Raw genomic sequence first — 25,604 nt, 5'->3', positions numbered from 1 at the left:
CCAGTCTGAACCCTTGAACTAAGCCGTTCTCTAGAAGTGTATATAAACATTATAAATGTCTTCTATACCAGGCGGTCTGCGTGTGTGTGTGGGTGAGGGGGATTTTGCTATGCCCTCTCCGTATTGGCATTTACTAGGCGGCCTATCTTTGGTTCTTGGTCTATGTAGGCGGTCTCATGTCTGTTTTACGAGACGGCTATTCATTACTTGTGACTGGTGATCTCTGTGTGTGTAATGTGAGAAGTTCAGTTTAGCTCAGGTTGCTGACATACATATCTGTGCCTATAAGTAATCTAGCTGAGATGAGAAAATCCCTGCTGGAAGGAGCTCTAATAGCATGTGCTCATAAAGGTGAGTCCGTATAAGCACGCAGAGTATTGGATGTCAACGTCGTACCGATCCGGATAGACCCGTTTCGGACGTGCGTCATTCGTGTGTCACGTGGCGCGTGTGCTTCTGAGTAGACCAATGGTGTGTGCCTGACTCGCGCACCTCGTGTCGCACACGGTTATCCAAGGATGTCTTTTAGATTATGATAGTTGAACTCAGCCACGGTGTTAATTAGCCTTTGTTACGCTTTGTAAGGTGATTCAGTCCACTTCGAAGTCACCGTGGGCGCTAAATATTCTTTCGCCTCTTCAGATGACGTGTTTTATATTTCGCTCGCCCTTTTGTATCGTTTCACCACGTTCTGGACCGAGCTCCTTCAATTGTATTAATTGCTGCGGACCATTGGCCTTTCATTGCGCGTAGCAATTGTGAATTGACATGGCGTCGGTCGACTCCATTGCTGTCAATGTACCGTGTGCTGAGAACGCCTCTCTCTCTCACTCGCCAACCAATCTTGTCACTGATTCGGAAACCTCAGTTGTCAATCCTCCTGGCGAACATGCCCCCGACAGCGCTATCAGGACTAGCAACGCTGCAGCAGCGCGTCGCACAAACATTTACCATGGAGAATAGAAAGCAGTATCACCAGGATCACCCGCAACTAAACACAGCCGGACGGACTTATTAACTGATTAATATGAGCGGATTTGCAGCACAAGATCTGCGCAGTTCGAATCGCTTTCTGCGGCTTGTTTCCTGCGGCAAGTCACCTTGCGACGGGTCAAGAAAGAAAGCAACCGTTGCTGACATACATGTATTGTCAATCTCCACAACACGGCACAGGATAATGAACATTACGCACCACAGGAAATAACACGAGGCGACGATAAGCACAAGGTCCAGGAGAGCCCGCGGCCGGCCCCGCAGAGCACCCTCACAATGAATGTTTCTCGATGGCACCTGCGCTGGTGCAGGAGGCGCACATCACACAGCTGGCTCCGGCCAGCGGGCTAACGAAACTAGGGTCGGGGTCCCGAACCCAGGACCCTTAAGGGTCGTTTTCAAGTCCCGGCTCGGGTTTTTCCTGTGAAATACGCACAGCCCGTCCACGCACGGACAGAGCCAGCGGCGCTGCTGCGACTGGAGGCTTGGGGGCCGAAGTAAGGTGATAAGTTCTGTGTTATTAAATTAATGTCGTAATACCTGAAATAAAGTTTATACCGCAACACTGCTAAGAATCTGGCGAAACGAAGAACATCAATGTCATCTGGAATCCAAATCGCACGTGCATGAGTGATAAGTATGTGTGACTGCACTAGACACGTTACGTAACTCAATAACGTGTGTATAGTCAAAGTTAGAGGTATAACGTGTGTAAAGTCAGTCAATAACGTGTGTAAAGTCAAAGTCAATAACGTGTGTAAAGTCAAAGTCAATAACGTGTGTAAAGTCAAAGTAAGTAGAGTTGATAGGCAGAGGTGAAGGAGCGTTTGCAGAATGATTGTGAGTCGACGTGTACAATAACCCTGAACGCGATACACCGAGACCACGTATGACAGCGCCGCCTGCCCGGCAAAAACGTAAGCTCCAGCTACACGCAGAGGGCACTGCCGTCAGCCGCATGTCAGCCGACTCCACGGGCCGCCGACAGACCCGGTCCAGCGGTGCTACCATGCGGGGCGCGCGGCGAATCGTGATGGTCCTGAGATGACCCAAGTCGATCGTCTGTCTTTGTGGCGCAGTCTGAACGAGGCAAGAGGAACCTAACGGGGAGAATGCCTGACTGCCATCCCCCCTCCCCATCCATCGTCATGGAGAGTCTCCACTGGACTAGATACATCAGCTTCCCGGGTGATATATGGAAGAATACGAAGCATGATCTGGCAAACATCCATCATACCAGAGATCGGCCGCTATGGACAAGTCTAGAACACTACGATAAATACAACGTCTTAAACATTACGCCCGCCACGGATTGCTACCCCCATCTACAGCAGAGCGCGGCAGGCGGCGGGTACTATGAGAGTTGAAAACTAATGTCGCACCTTCCCCGGGGAATGCCAGTACAGCCAAGGCATGTCTCCACAACAGTGATGGACCCCGCCACAACTGTTTCCACTCGCTTCGTCATGCACGGCACTAAAATACTTGCGATCACATGAAGCCCGTCCGCTTTCACACGCTCCCACCCCCAAGCTCGTCGGCAGCCGTCCAATGTCATGCCCATCTACCCTGAACCTACGTCGCCTGCTGCAAGCCGGCGGGGCCCCCCGCCACCAGAAGATCACAGTATGACGAGTGGTCGGGCGTCCATGTGTGCTGTGACGAACTGAACACAGAACCCAGCCAAAACGCGCTGGGCCGCGGTCTCGCACTAGGACAGATACGGCGAAAGAGCCCGGACATGCGGAAGACTGTCCAGGGGAAGCACGCTTCATCAGGCCATTCGCTTTAAACGCAGCGCGCTGGTGTGGACGAGTTGCTAGCTGACTGACGCAGCCAAAACACAGCATTGCTAAGGACGCTGAACGGAAAGTGTGCCTTTCTGATTGCGCTCGGCAATGGGGAGACTCTTATGGAGATAGAGAGACAGAAATGGAGAACTCTAGTTACCTGAGCGAGGCAAACGGGGTCTTTCCCCACTTACATGCCGTCCAGGGGAATGTTCGTGCCCCGCGTCCGTACGTACGTCCACCGCGGGTACACCCTGCCCTGGATTTCAAAGAACTGCGGCGGCGTGGGAGAGCCTGCGGTCTGCCATCTGCTGGGCATGAAGAGTCGCGGTTCGTTCGCCCCACAGCTCACGCCAGCCGAGGCAGCGTCAGCCACATCCATCGATTGCACATCCCATCTGACAAGCCTGAGAGCCGGGAGCTGACCTCAGCCCTGCCAGAGATTCCGTCTGACATCGGCCGCGCTCCGTTGGTACAGCTCCGGCGCAGCTCCAGCTCAGCACCGGGCAGCTCCCGCGCTAGCGCCGATGTCAGCACCGGTCGCGCTTCGGTGGCGTAGCTTCAGCGCAGCTCCCGTCCAGCACCGTCTAGCTCCAGCGCCGTCTCCGGTCGGTTACGCCGTGTCCTCAACAGCCGTGCACGACTGGCCCTCGCGGCGCCGCCGCGAGATGGCGCGCATCTCACGCCGCAGCACCCAGCCCAGCGACTGGAACGGCCGGCGGCGTCAACGGCGGCACACGACACTCGCGAGCGGGACGCGAAGACGTCCGCGGCTGCTTACGATATGTACAATGCAGTGCCCTGTAATCGGCACACAGTGCAGGGCTGTGAAGCAAACAGAAAACACAGAATATGCAGGTAGCGAACTCATTCACACTGACGTGGAATTGGACGGCTCCTGGACGAAATAAAGCCAGGCCACTCAGAAGTGGGTTCAATTCAAGAGCAAGGAAGAGTGACTCCATGCCAGCAACCCCCACACCATACAGGTTACACAGCCCTCCGAGAAATGGCCGTGGGATGCATTAACAGAAGCCTGAACCGTCGACCCGCAGGCCAGATGGCTGCAGTCAGCTGGCTGACCAGCTGAACACGGGGAGAAGGCGCGGGCAGGACACTGACCACGACAGCTATGGCGTCCGAGCACATGAGGATGACGAAGACGCCGGTCCAGTTGTCACCGCTGGAGGCGGCGCCGGCCAGCAGCGGACCGAGCGCGGCGCCCACCGAGCCCGTGCCTGTGGCGGGGTAGCGCTCATAGACCGCTGCGAGGCGGACACCCCCGGATCGGGGACTCGGGGCTTGGCCAGGGGACCGCCACGCGGAGAAGAGCGCTCGGAGACCGGCGCTGAGGGTATCTCACAACGAGACCAGAATCGCACATCGCCAAATCGCACGCCACTTCAGTCGTGTCATTAGGTCACCACTTGAGACAAGCTATTCCGTTAAGGTCATTACGAGGCCATTCAATTGATACAGGAATACCGCTCAGGAAGTCACCGCAGACAGTGAGTTGGAAGTCGCACGACCGAAACAGAGGTTATAGAGCATCACAACAGCTCCACAACCTACCTAACACCCTCACACGACGTACACAGCTTGAACACCAGAGCACGGCTCCTCCGTTGGCGGCACATCTCCGCCGTCACCGGCGGCCGTGACGTGACGTGACGGCGGCCGTGACGTGACGGTGACATACCGTCGATGATGGACGTGACGGTGGCCAGAGCCTTGGCGTTGCCGCGCAGCGAGGTGCCCAGGTCGGCCGACACGGCCGTGGTGATGAGCGCGTACGGCCCGTTCACCAGCAGGCCCACCACCACCAGCAGCAGCATGTTCAGCATGTGGCTGTACGTGGCCACCGCCTGGTACACGAACATCTGGCAGGGGCGGTGGCTCGGTCACTGCAGGAGTCAGGCAGCGAGCGCAAGGGCACATCACGGCGAGGGCGGCGAGTCCAGCGTCGTCCCCGTGCATCCCCTCCATGCACACGCCCAGTGCACAAACATGCGGCGAGCGCCGGAGGTTCCAAAAGAGCAGATGGCGCGCTAGCCGCCCTCTAGTAAACGAACACGAATGTATGAACGGGTACATGACCACGAACATGCCTGACACACGCGGGGACCCAGTTACACCAGAGCGTGAACCACCCACCGCCCAATGTACCAATATTTGATAACGGCCGTATTACACGGTGGTTCCACAGGAGCAGATGGTGCTCCGCCTGACACTGGTCACTGCCTGATATCCGGCCTCTCCTACATGACGTCCTGATTATCCCCACGAATATCATCACGTAATATCCCCATTTCGTACCTAACCTTTCATGAACCGATGAGGGAGTGCAAAGGAATCAGCCCAGGAAACGTTCCTTCGGTGGCAGATGTGAAGGTGGGAGGCATGCTTTAGGAATACATGAAGCTGGAATGTCCGGCCAACTGGTCTGCCTATTCGTATCATTTGATCATCGGTTTGCGAGAGGTTTGGCTACAAAATCTGGAGAAAGTAGAGCCGCCTTCTCATCGAAGCCAAGCCAGCTTGGCCTCAGGGCCGCCCGTCGACCCAATGGACGCGACCACGAGACGAGACCGATGCGGCACCCCCCCCCCCCCCTCCCTCCCTCCCTCCCGAACGTGCACAGATGTTGCCACCGGTGGCGGCGTCACCGGTGGCGTGGGTCACAGTCACACGCAGGCAAGGGGTCGGGCGACTGTGACCGGCGGCCGGGCAGACGGCAGCACCGGGTCCGGCATCTGTTACCATGGGGATGGCGATGATGAGCAGGCAGACGCAGACTATGCCAGGCGCGCCCGTCCAGTCGTTGGCCAGGCCGGCCAGGATGCCGCCCACGATGCCGCCCATGTCGAACAGGGTCGACAGGTTGGCGCTCTGACTCGGGCTGTACTTGGCTGCGGGGTGGAGGACAGCACCGAGCGTGACCGGCTGGCGCGGAGGAGCACGCGAGCCCAGCGGCAGGCGACAGGAGTAAAGCACTACAGGAAATTCGACGTACCCTACTCCTCCGCACGAAATTCATCACGCGAGCCCAGCTGAAACTTGCCTATCGCAGACAACGGGCGTTGATTCGTCCTCGTTAGCTATACAAGGCTAAAAAAGACCGGTACAGAACAGACAGGCCACACCGAAGTGGCGTCGGCCCTGACCAGTTCAGCCTCGTCGATTAAAGGCAACACAGGCAGTCATTCAGTTTCGTGTTTTCTTGCGTTTCAAAAGCTGGCCGTAATGATACCTTCGATTCCTGGGCGGTAGTGGGACAGCCTGCGCACTTACACCATACACACACACACACACACACGGCCATGAGACTGATAGTCGGTGGCACGGCGTCAACGACGCTGAGGACCTCTCAAGGGTGCCCCCCCCCCCCCTCTCTGACCTTACCTGCCGAGTGTAGGTAGCGCGGCAGCCAGTAGAGGAAGGTGTAGCTAACCAGCTTGGCGAAGAACAGACATATGGCGAATGGCAGCACACCCTGGCAACACGGCTTCCGGTCAGACAGAGTGAGGCCGGGTCACGCTAGGTCACGCTGAGTTGCGCTGTGTCACGCTAGGTCATGCCGTGTCATGCTAGGTCACGCTGGGTCACGCTGAGTTGTGCTGGGTCACACCGGGTCATGCTGTGTCACGACAGGTCACGCTGGGTCACGCTAGGTCATGCTAGAGCGGGCTGAGACAGGCTGAAAATGAAGATGTGGTGGGAAGGGGTTGTCCGCATAAGACTGGACCACGGCAGCTTTAACCGGATTACACCGGATTGGATCTGGCTACAACCGGTCGTGGTCTGCTTGGGTGCACCCTCCATGTACTGCGCGGGCGCTCTTAACGCATCCGCAGGTGAAAAGTGATGATCGTGCCATGCCTACTATCTAGTTTGTCTCAGATAACATACCTGAAAAGTATGGCCTGTCCCAAGCCTCATGGAATTCGATCTCACCTCGGGTACGTTGGATGAAGTGAAGTGTGCAGTTGAGCATTGCTATTTAAGTCAAGAAACTCTGGGTAAACTTACGCTGCTCATAATAGCAAAATAAGTGTGCACAAAGCTACAAAGATACATTTTGTGAGCGTCACTGTCCAAGCATGTTTGGCTAGACTTCTCAGCATAGGACGTCGCGCCGAGAACCGTGTCTGAGCGTGACGCTGTTCTCGTCACGCGTCCTTCATGTGACGCTGTTCTCGTCACGCGTGCCTGGCGTGACGCCGCTGACGGGACAGCGTCCCTGAGCGAGGACGCACCGGGATCCTGAGTGCCCTGAAGAAGCTGATAGCGGCCTCCTCCTGGGCCGTCGGCGGGTCATCCGGCTGCTTGGCGGCGTCCTCGCCCAGCCGCGAGGAGACGTCCGTCTCGGAGCCGCTCTCCTCTGACGGCGAGCCCTGGGGCAGTTCACACACGGGTCAGGTCACACACGAGTCAGGTCACATGAGGGCCAGGTCATGCAGGTCAGGTCACACAGGGTAAGTCGCACACGGGTCGGGTCACGCACGGGTCAGGTCACACACGGCTCAGGTCACATGAGGGTCAGGTCACGCAAGTCAGGTCACACAGGGTCAGGTCACGCACGGGTCAGGTCGCATACGGCTCAGGTCACACACGGATCAGGTCACACAAGGGTCAGGTCATATATGGGGGTCAGGTCACACATGGGGGCCAGGTCACATATGAGGGCCATGTCACGCACAGGTCAGGTGACACACGGATCAGGTTAGGCGAGGTCGGGTCACATGGCCCCGGTCAGGCATGGATCGGGTCGCGACTTGCATGCGCGTATGTTCCATTTCTCGAACGTTTCCATTTCTCGGACGTCAGGCGTTTATTGCGTTTTGCGTAGGTTTACGGGGCCCAAAACGACTAACCAAGGCATATAGATTGTTTCCGTACCCGCGTGTTTGGAGCACATATAGCAGCATGCATGTTGAAACGTCGGGAAATAATACAATATCATAAGCTGGTCCTACTCAGTCAACGTGTCAGCGAAAGAGTGGCAACAACACCGCTGAACATGTCAGTGCCTTCACTGACATGCCGGGCTTGCCAGCTCAGCTGAGCACCTCAGAGACAGCCCACAGCGATCAGACAAGAATAGCAGTAACAGTCACAGCCATTCGCACGAGCACTCTGAGCGGTAAACTGTGAGACCAAATCCTCCACTCCTAATGTGGGGTGCCGGTAGTGCAGTGGTTAATGCATCTGCGTTAACCAATGCGCGTCTGGAAAACCTGAGGTAAGGGGTTCGATTCCCCGCGGTGCCCGCCCTTCTTGCCAGGGTGAAAGGCAGGTGACACCATATAGCCTCAGCAGCTGAGTGCGTCGTAAAGCCCCATGACATGACATGACACCCTCTCCTAATGCTTTGCTTGACTGTCAGCAGCCAAGCCCCTCACACTCACCTGAAAACGCTCCGCCGTCGGCAGCCCCGCCCCTCACACTCACCAGACCACGCTCGACCATCAGCAGCCCCGCCCCTCACACTCACCAGACCACGCTCGACCATCAGCAGCCCCGCCCCTCACACTCACCTGGCCACGCTCCCCCGTCTGCAGCCCCGCCCCTCACACTCACCAGACCACGCTCGACCATCAGCAGCCCCGCCCCTCACACTCACCTGGCCACGCTCCCCCGTCGGCAGCCCCGCCCCTCACACTCACCAGACCACGCTCGACCATCAGCAGCCCCGCCCCTCACACTCACCTGGCCACGCTCCCCCCGTCGGCAGCCCCGCCCCTCACACTCACCAGAACGCTCGACCATCAGCAGCCAAGCCCCTCACACTCACCTGGCCACGCTCCCCCGTCGGCAGCCCCGCCCCTCACACTCACCAGACCACGCTCGACCATCAGCAGCCCCGCCCCTCACACTCACTTGGCCACGCTCCCCCGTCGGCAGCCCCGCCCCTCACACTCACCTGGTCAATCAGCTCTGCCAGTTCGTCGGCCGATGCGGAGGCAGCCACGGCCCCCACGTGCCGGCACTCGGTGCTGCCGTAGGCCTGCAGCAGCCGAGCGGGCAGCGCGACCAGGCGTCAGCGGTGGATCACACGGCCCACCACACATCGGCAGAGGGACGCACGGTCCATCGGACGTCAACAAAGGGACACGTGGCCATCTGACGTCAACGGATGGTCTACGATCCATCGCATGTTTACAGATGGTCACAGGGTCCATCACACGTCAACGGAGGGCCACAGGACCCATCGTACGTCAACAGAGGAACACACTGTCCGTCGGATGTCAGCAGAGGGACACACTATCGATTGGAAGTCAGCATAGAAACACACTCTCCATCGGAAGTCAGCAGAGGGATCCACGACTCCATTCGACGTGAAAAGCGGAACATAAGCAACCTGACATACATGGCAAGACGCAGTTCCTACAGGCTTCCTTATCGGGTCACGATGCATATTGGACGTTAGAAGAGGAACAGACAGGCCAGGCATGGGGGCAAAACCAGGTGTCTGGCTTCGAAACCGAATATGCAGCACAAGCCAATGAAATGAAACCGAATTTGAAGCCAAAGCCAGTGGTTTTGAAGTTTAAAACTACGATGCCGAGGCCAAAGCAAATGGACTCGTATTTGAAAGACGTGAACCCTGTCGGAAGTCGGTGGTCTTAACGTTTCTACTCGCGAAGCCGAAGCCGAGTCAACGGTTTTGAATTTTGGAAACGCGACGCCAAAGCTGAGCCCATGCATTTCAGTAACCAGACCGAAGCCGAAGGCAAGTCTACTGATCAACAATGTCTTGAGAAACCGAAGCTATTTTTGTGTCTCCGAAAACTGTGTGGGCTTACACAACAGCATCAGGGTTTTGCGGAGCGATTGAAACGAGGCATCAACACTTGGAATGAAAAATTCCGGACACCGTCCTAGTCTTATGTTTTAGTGCGTGCACAACGTTCTGGACACATAGTACTTCGCCGTTGTCAGGCGTTAGTTGGTCCCAAGGATGGCAGGCTGTTTTCTGGCGTTCACCCACGCATGCGACCCATCCCAGAAAACTTGTGCCGCATATTGGAGCAGAAGTCGTAACTGCAGTGAAAAAGATTCTCTTGACAGAGCCGAGGTCAGAAATTCAACATCGCATGCAGGCGAAGGCGGGCCAAGACTCAAAACCTGCTCTGAGCCGAAGCGGAAGCCGAAGCCGGCTGTCAAAAACGACGCAGAGCCGAAGTTGAAGCCCAGGTCAATATTTAAAATGCTCCGAAAACGATCCACAAACCGAAGCCAGCTGAGAAAAAATGTCCCACAGACAAAATCAAAGCCAGAGCCATTGAAGGAAAGCCACGGGTTCGCAAAGCCCGAGCTGAGGCCAGTTTTGCTCCCCAGATACAGGCAGACAAGCGGCTGGAGCCCCGAAAGAGGCTAGGATCTAGTAAACATGGAGCCATATGGGGTCCGAGATCCACCCTTGGGATCCCGGCACGTGTCTGAATACAGGTCGCCTGGCATCGTCAGCACGGCATGCAACGGCTTCCTCTCGTTACAACTGTCAGCACGGCATATCACGGCCTCTTCTCGTTCCATGGGACGCACGGTACATTGCGCCTCAGTATTGCGCCTCAGCACGGTACATTGCGCCTCAGTATTCGCCACTTCATCAGGCGTCAGCGGAGGGCCAAGCAGTCAAGCCGACATGAGACGGGAATGGACGGCGCTCATCAGGCCTATCGCTGCTGCGGCAGCCGGCAGCCGCCGCGCTGTGCGCACTGCTCTTAGTCGCACGCCGACAAACGTGACCGGACAGGACGGCGGGGGGAGGGGGCAGACATCATATACTTGCCACACCACACGCTGTTGCAAGTACCGCACTTAAGGGTACATCTGTGTAACTTCCTCATAGGTATATATATATGCATATATATATATATATATATATATATATATATATATATATATATATATATATGTTTGTGTGTGTGTGCGTGTAAGGTGATCGCAACGTTCATTACGCACTGAAGATTAGCAAAATAGCAAAGGAACGATGCGCAGATTGAAAACATGAAGCAATTCACAGGCAAGACAAAATTAGGGTGAAAATTTCAGCACGAATGACGACACTAGCTATTCTCACGAACGAACTGCTGTCCTCATTCCTCGAATGATTTCTGGCAAATAAGTACACATGAAAAACTCCAATAAACAAGGGGCACATGCTAGCTTTGTCAAGTCAAAGGACCCTACGCATTGATAGCCAAACCAGATATGCGACCCAAAGACGCCGGGCATAGCAGCAGACCGGGCGACGAGAACTGGGTCAGCCTAGAAACATAGGCCAGACGCACGCCAGAGCCTCGAGGCATTTCCGATCGTTCTATATGCAGCAGCGCGCTGAGTATTTAACGCAAGGCCATCGGCGGCACAACAGCGCCCTGACGGTACGAATATCATATATATATATATATATATATATATATATATATATATATATATATATATATATATATGTATATATGTATATTATCCATCGAACTCCACTTGTGAACTACCGTGTGCTCCCAACCAACAACCGCCGCGAGAGCACAGCTGCGGGCTCTGCAAGCGGTGCTCCCCTCGGGTGCCGTGCTCCGCGCGCGGTGCATCCAGCACCGTGCCAGCGGCGCCAGCTCGACCGGCCAGCCGCCGGCGGCAGCGATGGACCACCAGCGCGCCACGCGTCACGAGAGGTCGAGGCACTCACCGACAGCTGGCTCATCCACCCACGCCGGCGAGGCCGGCCACTCAGCGACAGCGGCTACCCCTCCCGACAGCTGGTCCCCTCCCCCTGGGGCGGCTTATCTCTCTCCGCCTGGTCCGAGCTATTTCCGCTCCTCCGCCGTTCGCGACAAGCTCCATACGCCGGGCGGCTGCGCCGCCGGCCCAGTGCCCCCCCCCCCCCTTCCTCCCCCCCACGACCCGCTGTGATAGTCAGCGGCCAGAGCGGCACAGCGACGGCCGGCCAATCGCCCGCAGTGGATGGCAAGCGTGGGCGCTGTACGGGCCGGTGAGGGGCCATCGTGGTACCCAGAGAAACAAATGATAACCGATGCGCGGAGGGCTTCTGGAAAATGTGGACAAAACCAGGTCGCGTTGAAAGCAAGCTCGCATGCAGAAGAAACATGAGAATAGTGCTTTCGGACCGGAATTCTACGGCCGAACTCACAGCCTTGCATCTGATTTGATATCTAGCTGGAATGCATTGCGACGAATGATTACGCGCGATAGTTGCACAAGACGCGACCACAAAAGAAACAGTTCGGTCAAAGATAATAGAATTTAAGGTTAGTCGCCTTGGGCAGATATTCGTCTAGCGTGACGTGTCTCGACGTCTTAAGCCATGGAAAGGTTAGTCGCCTGGGCTGAATATTCGTCTAGCGGGACGTGTCTCGACGTTTAAGCCAGAGGAAGCGTCGTGCAGCAATCCGTCATGCTGCGTACACAAATGATCCTTGTGACGTCAGAAACGTACACTGACCACATATGGTAGATTTTGCATTAGTGGCACGTGTACGCGGATCCTGCCATACACAATACGTTGGTCACATGCCGGCAATGTTACCAAAACGCGACAAAAAGAAACAAGTACTGCCCTGTCTGAAATCACCTTGTGTCTGAAACAAACCGTTCCCGTTCGGTTTCGAGCCTTTTGACCGAACATTTTGCGGGGATGGCTTTGGGTTCAACGCGCCTGCCAAGCATAGCTTCTTGCGAAGATCCCCGTCATTGGAACAACGTCAGTGCAACAAATGAACGTGGTTTCAATGAACAACGGGTTGCCACAACGGCCGCCCCATGCCAACCTAACTTTCCTACCCAACTGTCATGTGACCGTCATAGACAAGTCCACCACCCGCGGTTTTTGGGATGCGCGCCCACGTATCCGCCTCATACAAGGGCGAATGAGCCCAGCGTTCCCACTCTCTGCCGCCGACGTGACCGCAACTACTCGGCATCCAAACTTCCCACTAACAAAGACCCGGTGTGTGAGTTGATAACGCAGGCGGACGTTCAGACCCCCAAGCGACACAGTCATTACTGCAGGAGATCAGCGAGCCGTTCATACAGGACACACAGCGCTAACAATGACGCAGACCACGAGACCGACTGCACGGGTCCGGTTGCACACAACGGCAGCAGCGTTCCTGTCGTGCCAACGGCGCCACGCCACAAGTGTGCGTGGCAGCCGCAGCCGCGGCCTGCGTCACGCTCGGCGGTGCGCCGTGCAGTCTGTGTGGAGCGGGGGGGGGGGGGAGGGGGGCAGCTGAAGCCCGCGAGCGCCGCGTGACGCCCGGGGTAAGCATCGCCCGGGCCGCGACAGAGGCCGGCTGTGTATGTCCGGCTGGGACCAGGCAAACGCGGGAACCTTCGCGGCTGCTGCTGCGGCTCAGGTGGACCCGGTCTCCGTCTCGCCACACCAAGCATCGTAGCAGGTGGCAGGAGTCAGCGACCAAACGTGATTGAAGGGGGTACAAAGGAAAAACAGGAGCGTGACAATGCGCCGTTCAGGTACGCAGATAAAACCGCCAGAGCTTAACATGTTCCTTAAGTGGCAGGCCTACCAAAAATGTTCCGCTCGTTTGCTTTTCTACAGTAGGCGGAGGACTCTGACTCCAAAAAGCAGTTTTCAAGCCCCAGAAAATACAGCAGAATCGCGACGTTTTCACTCGTGCGCCTTATCTTTGGTCGTACTACTGTCGACTAGGCTGCTGTCAAATGCATGTACGACTGGGAGACACGCACCTCCCATTGGGGCCACGTTTAGGCCATAGCTTTGCATGATTATGAGGGCATAAAACAACAACAGATATCAAACAGAAAGATATAAAATGCATAAGAACATTGTTTATCCCCACATGCAGCTCACACAGCAAAACGCCCAAACGCCCTCCTCCAGCCGGAGAAAAAAACCGTGCGTCTGGCATGTCCTTAACTTACAACCAGTGCATCAATCTGTGAGTGGAGCTTGGCTTCCCGTCTGTGTGTTCGGCGGCGTCAACATCGAGAGAGTTCAGCGCGTGACACCCATCGTAAACCATAACTTCACCCCCTTCCCCCCCCCCCCCCCTGGACTGTTGACTTGTATTCACAGGGAGCGGCGCGGGTCACAGGACCTCGCTGCGACGCGAGCTTGTAAGTCTGTCTCCCGTGACCCGGGCGGCCTCAAACATAGGCGCCGAGTGAGGAAGCATCCCGCCACCATGCGCGCGGCGACGACAAGCACGGCACGGGTAAAACATTGGAGGCTAGCGTGTTGCGGAGGCGGACCGGAAACAGCGCTGGGTAGGTCACACAGACAGCGGCAAGAGATCAATCATCCGATACTGCAACGACGCAAGCATTCTGGAGCGGGCCCTGACCGTGCGGCATTCCATGGGACACGCGTGCAAAGCACTGCCCAGGGTGGTGCAGTCCGCATCCCCACGCGGTCATGACATGCGAGCCGCGGACATTTTTGGCCAGTCGCGCGGCGCGTGTAACTGCCAAGGCCATCAGCGGAGCGACATATCGCGTCATTCGGCGGGGGGCAGCCGAAACACAACGGTGGCGGTTCCCGGTTCGCGTCCTGGCGGTTACAGTCCTGCATGCAGCTGTAGAATCGCGGTGTCCCTGTTACACGACCAGGCGGGGCGGGTGAGGCGTGCGGCGTGCGAGCTGGGCGGTGAGCGGAGGGCGGTGAGCGGTGGGCAGCAGGCGGTGAGCGGCGGGCGGTGAGCGTGCGACGCGGGGCCACTCACGGCGGCGGCCGCGGCGTCCACGCTGGTGAGCGCCTTGCACTCGTCGGCGCTGTCGTCGTCGCTGCCGGCCGGGGCCTCAGCCGAGTCCAGCAGCGGCTCCTGGCGGCAGTACGGCTGGCTACCAGCGGCGGCCGGCGCCGCCCGACACGCCGCTCACGGCCGGACAGCGGCCGTACTTACCGGCGGCCGGCGCGGCACACGCGCCGAGCACTGGCTCACACGGCATCACGACGTCCCGCAGCGCCTAGTATAGCACGAGCGACTGACGGGGGAACGTTAGCTTGACGCCCGCGCCGACACATACAGGTCAACACGGTGGAGGCGTGGAGAAAGCGGCTCTGGCGCAGCGAGGTGACGGGCGGTGAGTACGGCGCAGAGGGGAGGGTATGAGATGGAGACCGCGCAACTCTGGCAGTGCAGTGTGAGCAGCCGAATAGAACGCCACCGAGTGTTTCAAGTGACTGAACACGCTGGCCCTGCCACTGCACCGGTCACCTTCAAGAAGCATGCACCTTCACCACAAATCGCTTTTAGTTTGTTACCCAGCACCGCCAACGGAAATTGTATGCCGCTGGCACAAATTACTGTTCACATGGGTGTAGGCCGTTCATACGCAACATGCAACCAAACACGCGTACAGAAAAATCGTTTCTTTCGCCCGTTTTTTAAACCTGATGTCGCCAGTAAAATGTCACCTCCCGAATTACCTCATATGAGTTCGTGCGCGTACACAGAAAATCTGCTGGAATTTGTGATGATTACTCCATGTTGATAATCTATGAACGCTGACGAGAGCATTTCCACGAATTCCGAGCGCCTTTGCACAACTGCCCCGTTCGCGCTCCGCAACGGCAGCGTAGGATGGCAACCGTAGCAAGCGGACAGTACCTCCAGGATCACCATGGCAACCGGGCCGTGTCGGGGACGCACTCCTGCTGCGGTTAGAAGGCATCACGGCTGCTCCGGCCAGGCAGGAGGGCGGTGGCCTGGACATAGGGGGCACGGGCCGCGGGCTCACCTGCTCCGGAGGGTCACAGCCGGCCTCGCTGGGGTAGGGCGTGAGGAAGAAGAAGTCGATCACGCCCACTAGCGCCAGGAAGGCACCTGAGGACAGAGGACGCGCGATGCAAGATCTGCACGAAGCACATGCTCCACATCAAACGGCGCCCGACGGAGCCTGCAGAGAGCACTCGAGGGCAGCGGCCGATAAGCCATGTAAGATCTGTGTCGTGTCCATTCATCGCCGCAGCACTCAACCAGGCATTTCGCAACACCCTAGCACCGTAGACGAGCGTGTGGTACGAGTACAGAAAGCAGGCTGCACGATACAGCGGTGTGGGACAGCAGTAATAGCTCGGCACGGACACCACAGTTGCTACGCCTTAAACAGGACTCTGCACTGTTACCGTCATAGAGCATCCACCCTGATCCCCAAGCCCCGACACATCGACAAACGGGCCCATCCATCCTCATGACCTCCTGCAGCCGGAGCATCGGCCCCGCGGGAGTCGAAAACATCACCGAATTCCGTCGCGATCAGCCGTGTCAAGTCAGCAGGCCCCAGCCATCTACGCCGAGGCGGTGTCATCGGCCGGACCCGACGACTGAACCAAATGGAAGCCTGCTCCGGGCATGACGCTGACGGGCAGCTCGCAAGTTCTACACTGTAGCATTAGCATTCAGTCTCACGTATGTGTGACATCGATACACGTCGCTATCTTGTCGTTTTAAGGCCTTGTTTTCCGGAAGAAGAACCGCGAACGAAGAACCGCGAACATTAACGTTCTCCCTCGTTCCGCACCAAATGGCATCAGGCCGTTTATAGCATCGTTTTGCCCGGCCTTCCGCCAGCAGGAGCGCCCTCGTGTGTGGCATTGCGTCCGCCGGGACATAAGAGGCGCATGCCACCCGCTGCGGCCCCGGCGGGGTGACAGAGACCTGGACACGGCGCGGCCACACCCGGGGCGCCTGGCGGCCGTGACCCGGCCTTGCCCCCGATCCAGATACGTTCCCTTGTAAACAGTGGTGACAAGGGCGACGCAATACTCGTGGCTGCCACGTATCATAAGTGACGTGCGACTGGAACTCGCCGCATTCCGTCCCGTTGTTCCCTGGCATCTTGTGGAAGGTTAACATTCGTGTTCAGGATGGGTCGCGAGGAATCTTGTGCTTCGTCAGAGACGGCCCATTCTAACCGAATGCATGTTAAATACGCAGGAGTGGATCAATAGACGCCCCACTTCAGTGTGCGTGGCCTTCCTGATGCGACCCTTTCTTTCGCCGGTGGTTTGGCCCAATTCCAAACAATACCGCTGGCGCCAACTGCGGTCCGTCCTGAGGGTTTACTCTCGGGGGAGAGGGGGGGAGGGGGGCAGAGACTTACCAGGCACGATGAAAGAGAGGCCCCACAAGTTGTCTACGAAGGCGGAGGCCATCAGCGAGCCCAGGATGTTGCCCACGGAAGTGTGCGAGTTCCAGATGCCGAAGATCAGGCCTGCCGGTTCGAGCAGGCGTTACAAAGGCGAGGCGGGCGGCTAGGGCTCGGCCCCGGCCCGCGGTGGCGGCCTGGGCCTGGGTCCGGCCCCGGGCCGCGGCGGCGGCTAGGGCCCGGGCCAGGCTCGCGGCGGCGGCCTGGGCCTGGGTCCGGCCCCGGCTCGCGGCGGCGGCCTGGGCCCGGGTCCGGTCCGCGGCGGCGGCCTGGGCCCGGGTCCTGCCCGCGGCAACACACGTGATCGCCAACAGTGTGGGGCAACGGGCGCCGGGGCGGCTCCACCCGGGTGTAGACGGCCCACCCGGTGTGGCGGGGTGCCGTCTCCGCGTCAGGAGTGTGTGCGTCTCACCCCGTTTGCCCTTGCCGTTCCAGTTGCCCATGACCGTCACAACGCCGGGCCAGCCGCTGGCCTGGAAGGCGCCGCAGGCTATCTGCGGAACACAGCAGGGCGACACGAGGTCACGGGATGGGGCGGGCGGCTGCGGGGGTGGGACGGGCGGAGGGACAGCCGCTGCAGAAGTCATTTACTCGCACCCCAATCACTCAGGCGATGCTCGCTGCAGGGGTCTGAGCAAAGTCGACATATAACAGACTGCCCTGTAGCCCGCAGAGAGCGTGAGTCATATACAGTTCTCCAGAGATTTGACGGAATCATCCCAATACACACTCCCCACCCCGACCCCCGCCACCCAGACCGCCGCGCCACCGCGACCCCTCCCCCACCCCACCCAACCCCGACGCACCCCCCCCCCCCACCCCGACCCCCCCGCGTCTAACGCAATGCGTGTTTGGTGGGCAAACTTACCAGCAGGGTGCAGGGCAAGAAAGAGATCAAGTTCGCCGCAAATGGTGTACTAAGATCGCAGTTCGACAGTACACAAACTGCTGATCCTACCACGAGCATCGATTGAAGAAATTATTGCCAGTGTGTCCAAAGAGCGAGGCAAACATACGATGTGCTCACTGGCAGCTGACGTGTGCCGCAGCACGTTCATAACAGCGTGCGGTAGCCGACAGCCGGGTGTGACAGCGCCGCGGGGGAACGGCGGACGACGGGGAGGTTACAGCGCGGCTCGACTGGGAGGAACGCGGGCAGCTCGACAAGACTCCGTTTTACAGGGCTTGTGATCAGGTACATGGTCACAGCAGGCCTATATTCTGAAGATGTGAGCGTGTAAAACTTATCATGCAAACACCGAAAACGTAGTTAAACCAAGGGGCCTACTTCCGGAGAAAAAGTTGGAGCCAATGCGCTATTTTATCACAAACCTGAAAAACGTACCAGTCAAAATGCGTGAGGTATTACCTTAATTTTGTCAACAAAATCTGGCATAATCAGAACACACAAACCGCCTCCTAATTGCTTTGTTTAGCAGAACTTTGCCTTGTTTCACCCGTCAGCACCGATCCAAACCCAGACCACCCCGTGCTGTGTCACCACTCGACACACGCCGTGACAGTCACACGTCAGCAATACCCACGTCTTCCGCCACCAAGACAGTAATAAAAACGTCATACGAGTAAACCGCTACGCAATTCGGAAGCACAAGGTAGCGGCTAACACCAGGCGGCATCGGGACGAGCGCAGGAGCCCGGAGGTCCCGCGACAGCCAGCGTTCTCCCGGCCGCAACATCCGCGTACCTGCACAGCGATGAAGTAGGTCAGCGAGTGGATCTTCCAGAAGTACGCGAGGCCGAAGGCGGCCGTGAAGGAGGCGGAGAACAACATGCCGGCCGTCATGAAGTATCGCAGGTCCATGCGGTCCGCCAGCATGCCACTGTCGCGGGAGGAAGACCGTCGGTGCCGAACGGGCGCGCAGGGAAATATTGCGGCGCAACGCCGACCCCAGCCCGCCGGTGGACGTCTACGTCCTTCATACATACGTTGATAGGGAGCTGCGGCGAACACGGTGCGATAAGGCTCTCAGCCCGGGAGCGTTTTATTGGAAATTGTGGCGGCCGTGGTTGGACAGGGCAATCAGCCTACTGAGCTATGTTGGGACGCGAGAAAAATACCTTGCGTATACATGTACATTTAATTCCCTACGAGCGAGCTACGGGGAAGGAATAGGCCATTATCGCAGAGTCTGAGCTCCCTGCAATATAACGCAGAAAATGCGAAAACGTTGCTGCAGTACAGTCTGTCGGTCTGTTCAGTTCCGGCCACTCAGTTCTCAGTCAAGTCGAGGTGCCCGCGTAGCGCTGGAATATCCGCTCACACGCGCAAGTCGACCCGGAATTTTCCCGGCGAGATTCTCTTCAATTAAGACTATTCTCTTCATTGGTGGTGTCAATCTACGCTTTTGAAGTCTATTCAAACAGGGCACACTCGCACATGCAGTTGGTATCACAGGAAGTCTTCAGTGGAGGCAGAGCTGAACTACCATACGTTTACCAAGAGTGACAGACTCAGACAAAATGAATGGGAACTGGAGAGGTAAGATCTATCGAAACACGTGCCTGTGTTCTTTTTTTAAAAAAATCATCCGTGAGCCAAATGTGTTGAAAACTGCGGCATATTGCCTCATTCATATGGTATCCCTCTTGTTGAAAGGAGTGTTCTGCCCACGCCTCAATAATGCTGCTTCAAGACGTCTCTAATGAGAGGCAAGTATCACGACGACCGACGACGACAAACAATACGACTGGTGTCAGAAGATAGACAAAGAAACAATCCAGTTGTCCGTTGTCTGTTTGGACGAAAGGACACATGCGGATAGTGCTTACCTAAAGAACATCGCCACCGCATAGCTGAATAGGTACGACGAATCCAGGAATCCGAGCAGGGTGTTGGAATCTACACCAACTGCGGGCAAAAGATGGCACGATGGTTATGCAGGAGGTAACAGCTATGCTTCTTGACAGCTCACTGTACGAACACTAATACAAGACGCACGTCTTTTCAGAGAGCGTACTGCAGACACTCCTAGGGGCTTGCTCCAGTTCCAAAATCTACGAAACACTGATTCACTAAAATTTTGTTATGACAGCAAGGAAACTCAAATGGTAAGTACAGTCAACACCTTCGATCAGTCAATTTCGTCAGCAAACCTAACTTTTACTTGAAATCGGCATGCTCGATGCAGACAAGTCTTACCCACTGCCGCCAAGTTTGAAGGCATATCACTCAACTTCACACGAAGCTAAACATCGCTGTCACGGCCAACGAAGGCCATGTCGCAACCCATGCGTTGTTTGCGACATGAAAACTACCCCGACAAGCTACAGGGCGTTAGACCTATGTTCCCATAAGGATCAACACAAAAACGACGTGTGGAATCCTGACGTGAGGCAGCGGGGCTCAGCCCTGAGGCCGACCACCCGTCACACGAATCCCGCACAGTGCGCTGCTCCGCGCCCCAGCCACCAGCGTTACACTCCGCAGCGAGGGGACGGGCCGACAGCTGACCCCCGGTCAGATGGAGTGACGCCGCGAGGCGGGCGGATTCGCAGCCCGCCGACGTCTCATGCCGGGAAGCACGACGTGATCGGGGACATATCGACGACGAAATGGGATTTCCTGACTCCGTTCACGTCTTTTCTAACAATTATTTAAAATTCTAGGGAGTGGTTGCTCCGATTCGTCTCTCAAACAAAAAGTTGCACTGCTTGGGTGCGGCGTGGTGGGAATCTGTCTTGAAGTAGTTACCCCCGCTGGCCCCTTCCACAAGCTCCACGCCCCCCCCCCCCCCCCCCCACACACACTCCCCCCGCCCACACGACTGCACGTACCGAACGGCTGCCAGTCGCACCAGTGCGGGTCAGCTGTGGCGTTCACCCCCGGCGGCGGAGTGTGGCCGTCGCAGTCCTGGTTCAGCACGTTCTTCACCACCGAGATGGGCTTGCGCGAGGCGTGGAACGCCGCGTAGGTGACGAACGTTAGGATAAATATCAGCCATTTGAACCTGGCGGTTGGAGACGAAACGGTAGAAACAGCGACATGGGCAGAAAAAGCTCACGTATTGCGTGACGCTGACGCTGTTGTGAGATGGTTTCGTACATGTATCGACACCTGCATTCAGTTCCTGGCTCAACCCCATCCAAACGTAAAAACCATGTGTGCGTCAGTGTAAAAGCAAGAAAGGCCTACACATTTTGGTACTTCGGCATTATGAGTTGCCGCACGCCGGAGTATACTTGTTTCATGTAAACCCGCTACATGTATTCGTTAAAGTGCGCAGTTTGTAGGCCTCGGGAGCGTAATGCACGGCAGCGTTAAAAAACAGCTAAAATGTTTATTGCTTAGATGGACGGTGTTCCGTTATCACCTGGCTTATCAAAGATCGATAACCGAACAAACCAACTAATGACGTACGTGCACACGACCCACACGTGCGCGAACACGTGTGCACGCGCGCACGAGTAAAACACACAATGAGAGGTGGCATTCTGGCGTCAAGACCGGTGCCAACAGTGGCTCCGTCGTGGCTACGCGAATGCAAAGGAGGCATCACAGTTTTTAATGCATTTCTGTCCATGCAAAATCGTAGTTGCAGTGTGAAATACACAAAAGTCGGATAATATATTTTCTACGCCTCTGTCCTCCCTAGTGGCGTAGCCCACGGCTCACGCGCTTACTGCGACCTCCTTAATGACAATGTTTTAGCGGCAATCGGTTTTTAGCGGCAAGACCGCTTAAATTTATCCCCACACATATACGTACGGCCCATAACACTGTTGTTCCCTTTTGCCTCAAACACCATGTTATATAATGGTGGGCATGATATACCAACACGGCTTTAAAATTGTGGGGTAAGCGAACAACTTGTTTCATTTTGAAATCGCGCGGCAAACTGACCTTCGCTTTGCCAGTGTCGCTAGTAATCGCTGGAATACAAGCGACGCAACCATTTGGGGAACCGAACCCATAAACGCGTTGCGACAGTCAAAGGATGGAACCTTTGCCTTCAAAACTGTATCGCCATGGCACGCGCTCCGAGTTCAACATCATCCACCATTTTTATTTAGTACATATCTTTCCTAAATGTGAGTGTAGTGCAATACATCCTTAAAGGCGTGCTTTTATACGAACGCTGTCAGACAACACGAGTTCGCAGGTGGGCTTGCTGTCAGCGTAACAAACACACAGCTGCAGAGAACATCGGTTCCGCGCAACTGCACTGACCCAGCCTCCCGCTGACCTCAGAGCCAAGGGAAAGGTCGCAGCGGCTGCGGCTGCGACCGTGGCTTCTCAGACATCAGGCGTCGCCATGGCAGAAGTCGGATGCCAGGTGAAGACACCACTCTCTAGCAGTACACCAGCGCGGTCTGGTCTCATACTGACGGCGGGGACCCCATCTGCGGCCTAATCAGCCGAGCTGACTTATTACAGGTCGTCCAGTTACGGCGCCGAGCAACGAGGCTTTCCCCATCTACTCCACAGAGGGTTCCCGGTGCTGCAAGACCTCAGGCCGCTGCATAAGTAGTATCAACTATATGCTTTGCGAGCGTCCTGTGACTTTGTGAGCATTCTGTGATTTTGTGAGCGTTCCATCCTGTGATGAGTAGCATGCATTACACTTGTGTGGTTGCTGGCGACAACGCGGAAGGGCGAAGTTCAGTTCATGCTTTCAAAAAAAGCTTTCGTGTACGGTGCGATTTTAATGCCTTGTTTGTATCTGCCATGGTCTCCGACAAATGGCGTGACATTTCGGACAATCGCACCATCGCATATTCCACATTCAAAGCACCACCCCCGAAAATGAGCGAGACTGTAGATGCAACGGGGACGGCCTCTCAAACATATATCGCGTCCTTTCATCTGATACCTTGTAATTTTCAGTCCGCTCGGATCAAGTGATGTCAAATTCCATTCAACTATGTCCAAAGGTTTTCAAAAATCAGCATTGTGGAGACTGTCCAATTCAGGCAACGTCATGTGAACAACTAAAATATACACGATAAACATAATTGTTTTAAAATTAGTTAAACTAGAGCCCCTTTCACTTAACCATGATAACAAATCACCGAAGACGGGGACTATTAATTACGACAATAACAACCACGTATATGTGATCAGTCACGTGCTCCCTCGTATATGTCAAGACGTGCGGGCCGCGGGAGCCTGCACACCTTCCATATCTTTGTACGGGGTCACTTTCGATTTGCGAAAGAATTCCTCTCAGTAGTACCACGGATAAAAAGGTAGTTGCAGGTTACCAGGTTAATATAACATTGAAAGGGTCACTGAACAGGCGGCACTCGTCTGTTGTGGGACCGTCTCACTATTTTCAAACGAGCGCTATTAGTACACCATTCTTTCTGACATGCTCATCCAAGGAGATGTTACCACGCCTTCGTCTAAAGAGCGACATATGCTTTGACTATGAAGCGTGCCAGACGTTTCATCTGGTATTATACGTGGGCTGTCGCTGCGCGTCGTCATCGGGGACTGCAACGCCTGGTGTTGCCTTGCACGTCGGACCTTCCAGTATTCACAGTAGCAACAATCGTAAATACACAACTGTAACAGCTATCCCTATTGGCTATCGCAGACGAATGAGCCTCTGTCTGTATACATTGGGAAATGTTATAGCTGCATGACTGATAACCTACCGAGGCAAGCTAGGCTTGTGCGTGCGTTCGCTGCAATGTATTTTGGATGTTTCGACATTTCGGGCATGCTTCGAACATCGACTAGAGAAACATACCGTTTGGGGTCGTACTACGCGCGTGTTTTAGCGTACGTAGGGCGATGTTTCCAATGTTTAAGATTTACAAGTAATTAAGGCTCATTTGAATTCCTGGTATCGTTTTTGCTATTCGCTGTTCAATGCAGTCGACCTTCACTGACATAATGGGCCACGCAGGATTCGGAGCACGACACTGGTTGGTGGCGGGCAAATTAAGTAAGGCCATTGCTTCAGCATGTCCAGCCTGCGACACTGGAAGGACACTTAAAAAATGATACAGTACAACACAGCTCGTCTTCACGGCAAGTAGTCATACCAGGAGAGCCAAAGTCAAAGCTTCTTCTGCCATTCCTGGGCAAATTGCAGAAGTTTGTGGAAGTTTAGATGAAAATAATGCAAATTAATTAAGGATACAAACTGTCTCCTTACCTTCGTGACTTGCATTGGAAGTAGGGCAATGAGTACACCTGACTCAATCACACCCTAAAATATCAGGACTATTGGGCAAGTGGTTGCAACTTACCCTGGGGCCATACTTTTTTTATTTCAGAACCAGCTGTAAGCATTCCAAGTATCATCAAGCATGAAGTTCTTGGTTTTAGCCAGTTATACTAAGTAACTTGGTAAGATTAGAACCAGTTATATCTGCTCGCAACAAAATAGCCTTCATGAATGGATACATGTTATTTGTTCAAACCACTCAGGAGAGAGGCTATAACCATGTACTTAGTGCATTTAAATCACCACCCCTGCAGCCCAATTTCATCAACAGTCTGTAGATTGTATATATTTATAACTGAGGTATCCTGGCATCCCATGCATGGCTATCATTTGCAAGCATTGATAGGAGCACCCTTGAAAGCACAAGGAAATTTTCTGTCTGGTTGGAGAAATACACCAATGACAGAATGTGCTGCAATGACTGTAGCATCCTCTGAGGTGAATTAGGGCATGCATTCTTTATGGAATCACCTCAAATAGGTAGGTCCAACATGCTCTTTAAGTTCATCTTGGCATTGGGTGCCACACAATCAAGAATATTGACTGTTTTCAACAATTGCACATGATAACATCACATTTTTGTCTTTTTATTGCATTGAGATCCTTTTTTTGAATATGGCTTTACTTTTTGCAACAACCTGAAAATGAATACTTGCAATGGATTCACGGAGTATAATGAGCTGCACAATTGTCCACTACGGATACTCCTTGCAGCCGGGCTCTCTTCAGTGTTTGCCATAAACCCCTAAAAGTATGCTGTATAAGCATATTTTCTGAAAAGTGAGCCTGCATGTATAATGGAAACTCATCAGCATCTGATAATCCCCCAAACGAGCTACACAGAGATTGCCAGATGACTAAGTTTGGAAGACAAATAAATGTAAGATCATTATAACAAAAATTATATTTAAAAATCGGGTAATTTTCGACACACCAAGCATGTCACGACTGATACTTAGTGTGTCAAAATGTACGAGAATATCATCATAAGGAACACTGAAACAAGAAAACGTCATAGAAGACGCAATATTGTACCATATGGTAGGATTTGGATGGGGAGAGGCAGTCAAGTTACAATTAAATGGACCGACGCGCCACACGGGCAGTTATTTCGATGCGATAGACAGCTAAGTGATTATCGGCGGGCATGCAAGACCTCAGCCTAGCCAGATATGATCAGCGAGGGGACTCATGGGTCCTACTCACGTGATGTTCCGGGCCTTTGTATTATAGCCGGAACAGCATCCAATTTTATCCAACAGCCATATGCCGCATGGTAGGTTTGACATCACACGAAGATGTCCTGTGCCAAACCCGCGTAGTTCGGAGCTCAGGCACCTCAACCGCTCACGGCACCGCCTCCCACCACCGGGCCGCGCCTCCAACTCGCCGATTTGGTGCAGACGGCAGCAAGCAGCCGTGGATGATTATTTACGGTGCGCCGTCTGTAGCAGAAGCGCCAAGATGAGAA

At 55.2% G+C, this 25,604-nt stretch overlaps 1 protein-coding gene across 2 annotated transcripts; it reads right to left on the bottom strand.

The window, feature by feature from the left end:
- Window positions 1–1,126: 1,126 nt before the first annotated feature.
- On the bottom strand, window positions 1,127–25,505 carry LOC119093297 (glucose-6-phosphate exchanger SLC37A2). Of its 2 annotated transcripts, XM_037216236.1 has the most exons (15): window positions 25,340–25,505; window positions 20,733–20,905; window positions 19,728–19,806; window positions 18,643–18,778; window positions 17,350–17,431; window positions 16,893–17,003; window positions 15,528–15,613; window positions 14,510–14,608; window positions 8,707–8,790; window positions 7,040–7,177; window positions 6,186–6,276; window positions 5,544–5,692; window positions 4,483–4,663; window positions 3,906–4,021; window positions 1,127–3,489 (listed from the first exon to the last, which is right to left on the bottom strand). In XM_037216236.1, the coding sequence occupies exons 1-15, from the start codon at window positions 25,420–25,422 to the stop codon at window positions 3,397–3,399; spliced, it is 1,701 nt and encodes a 566-aa protein (XP_037072131.1). In that variant the 5' UTR covers window positions 25,423–25,505; the 3' UTR covers window positions 1,127–3,396. The 2 variants fall into 2 exon arrangements, with proteins under 2 accessions (XP_037072131.1, XP_037072132.1); XM_037216237.1 differs by lacking the exon at window positions 14,510–14,608.
- Window positions 25,506–25,604: the final 99 nt, after the last annotated feature.

This window comes from Pollicipes pollicipes, unplaced genomic scaffold (assembly GCF_011947565.3).
Source record: "Pollicipes pollicipes isolate AB1234 unplaced genomic scaffold, Ppol_2.1 Scaffold_4002;HRSCAF=4701_pilon_pilon_pilon, whole genome shotgun sequence".
In the NCBI taxonomy this organism is placed as follows: Eukaryota; Metazoa; Arthropoda; class Thecostraca; order Pollicipedomorpha; family Pollicipedidae; genus Pollicipes; species Pollicipes pollicipes.
This window is presented reverse-complemented; position numbering and strand designations above follow the sequence as displayed.

Bases quoted from the DNA above. Each gene is read 5' to 3' on its own strand.
- LOC119093297 (XM_037216236.1), bottom strand. From the start codon at position 25,422: ATGTCAAACCTACCATGCGGCATATGGCTGTTGGATAAAATTGGATGC. The intron at 14,609-15,527 runs GTGAGCCCGCGG...TACTGCCGCCAG, and splicing joins GCTGTGACCCTCCGGAGCAG to GAGCCGCTGCTGGACTCGGC. The intron at 4,664-5,543 runs GTAACAGATGCC...CGCCCCTGCCAG, and splicing joins TCATCATCGCCATCCCCATG to ATGTTCGTGTACCAGGCGGT.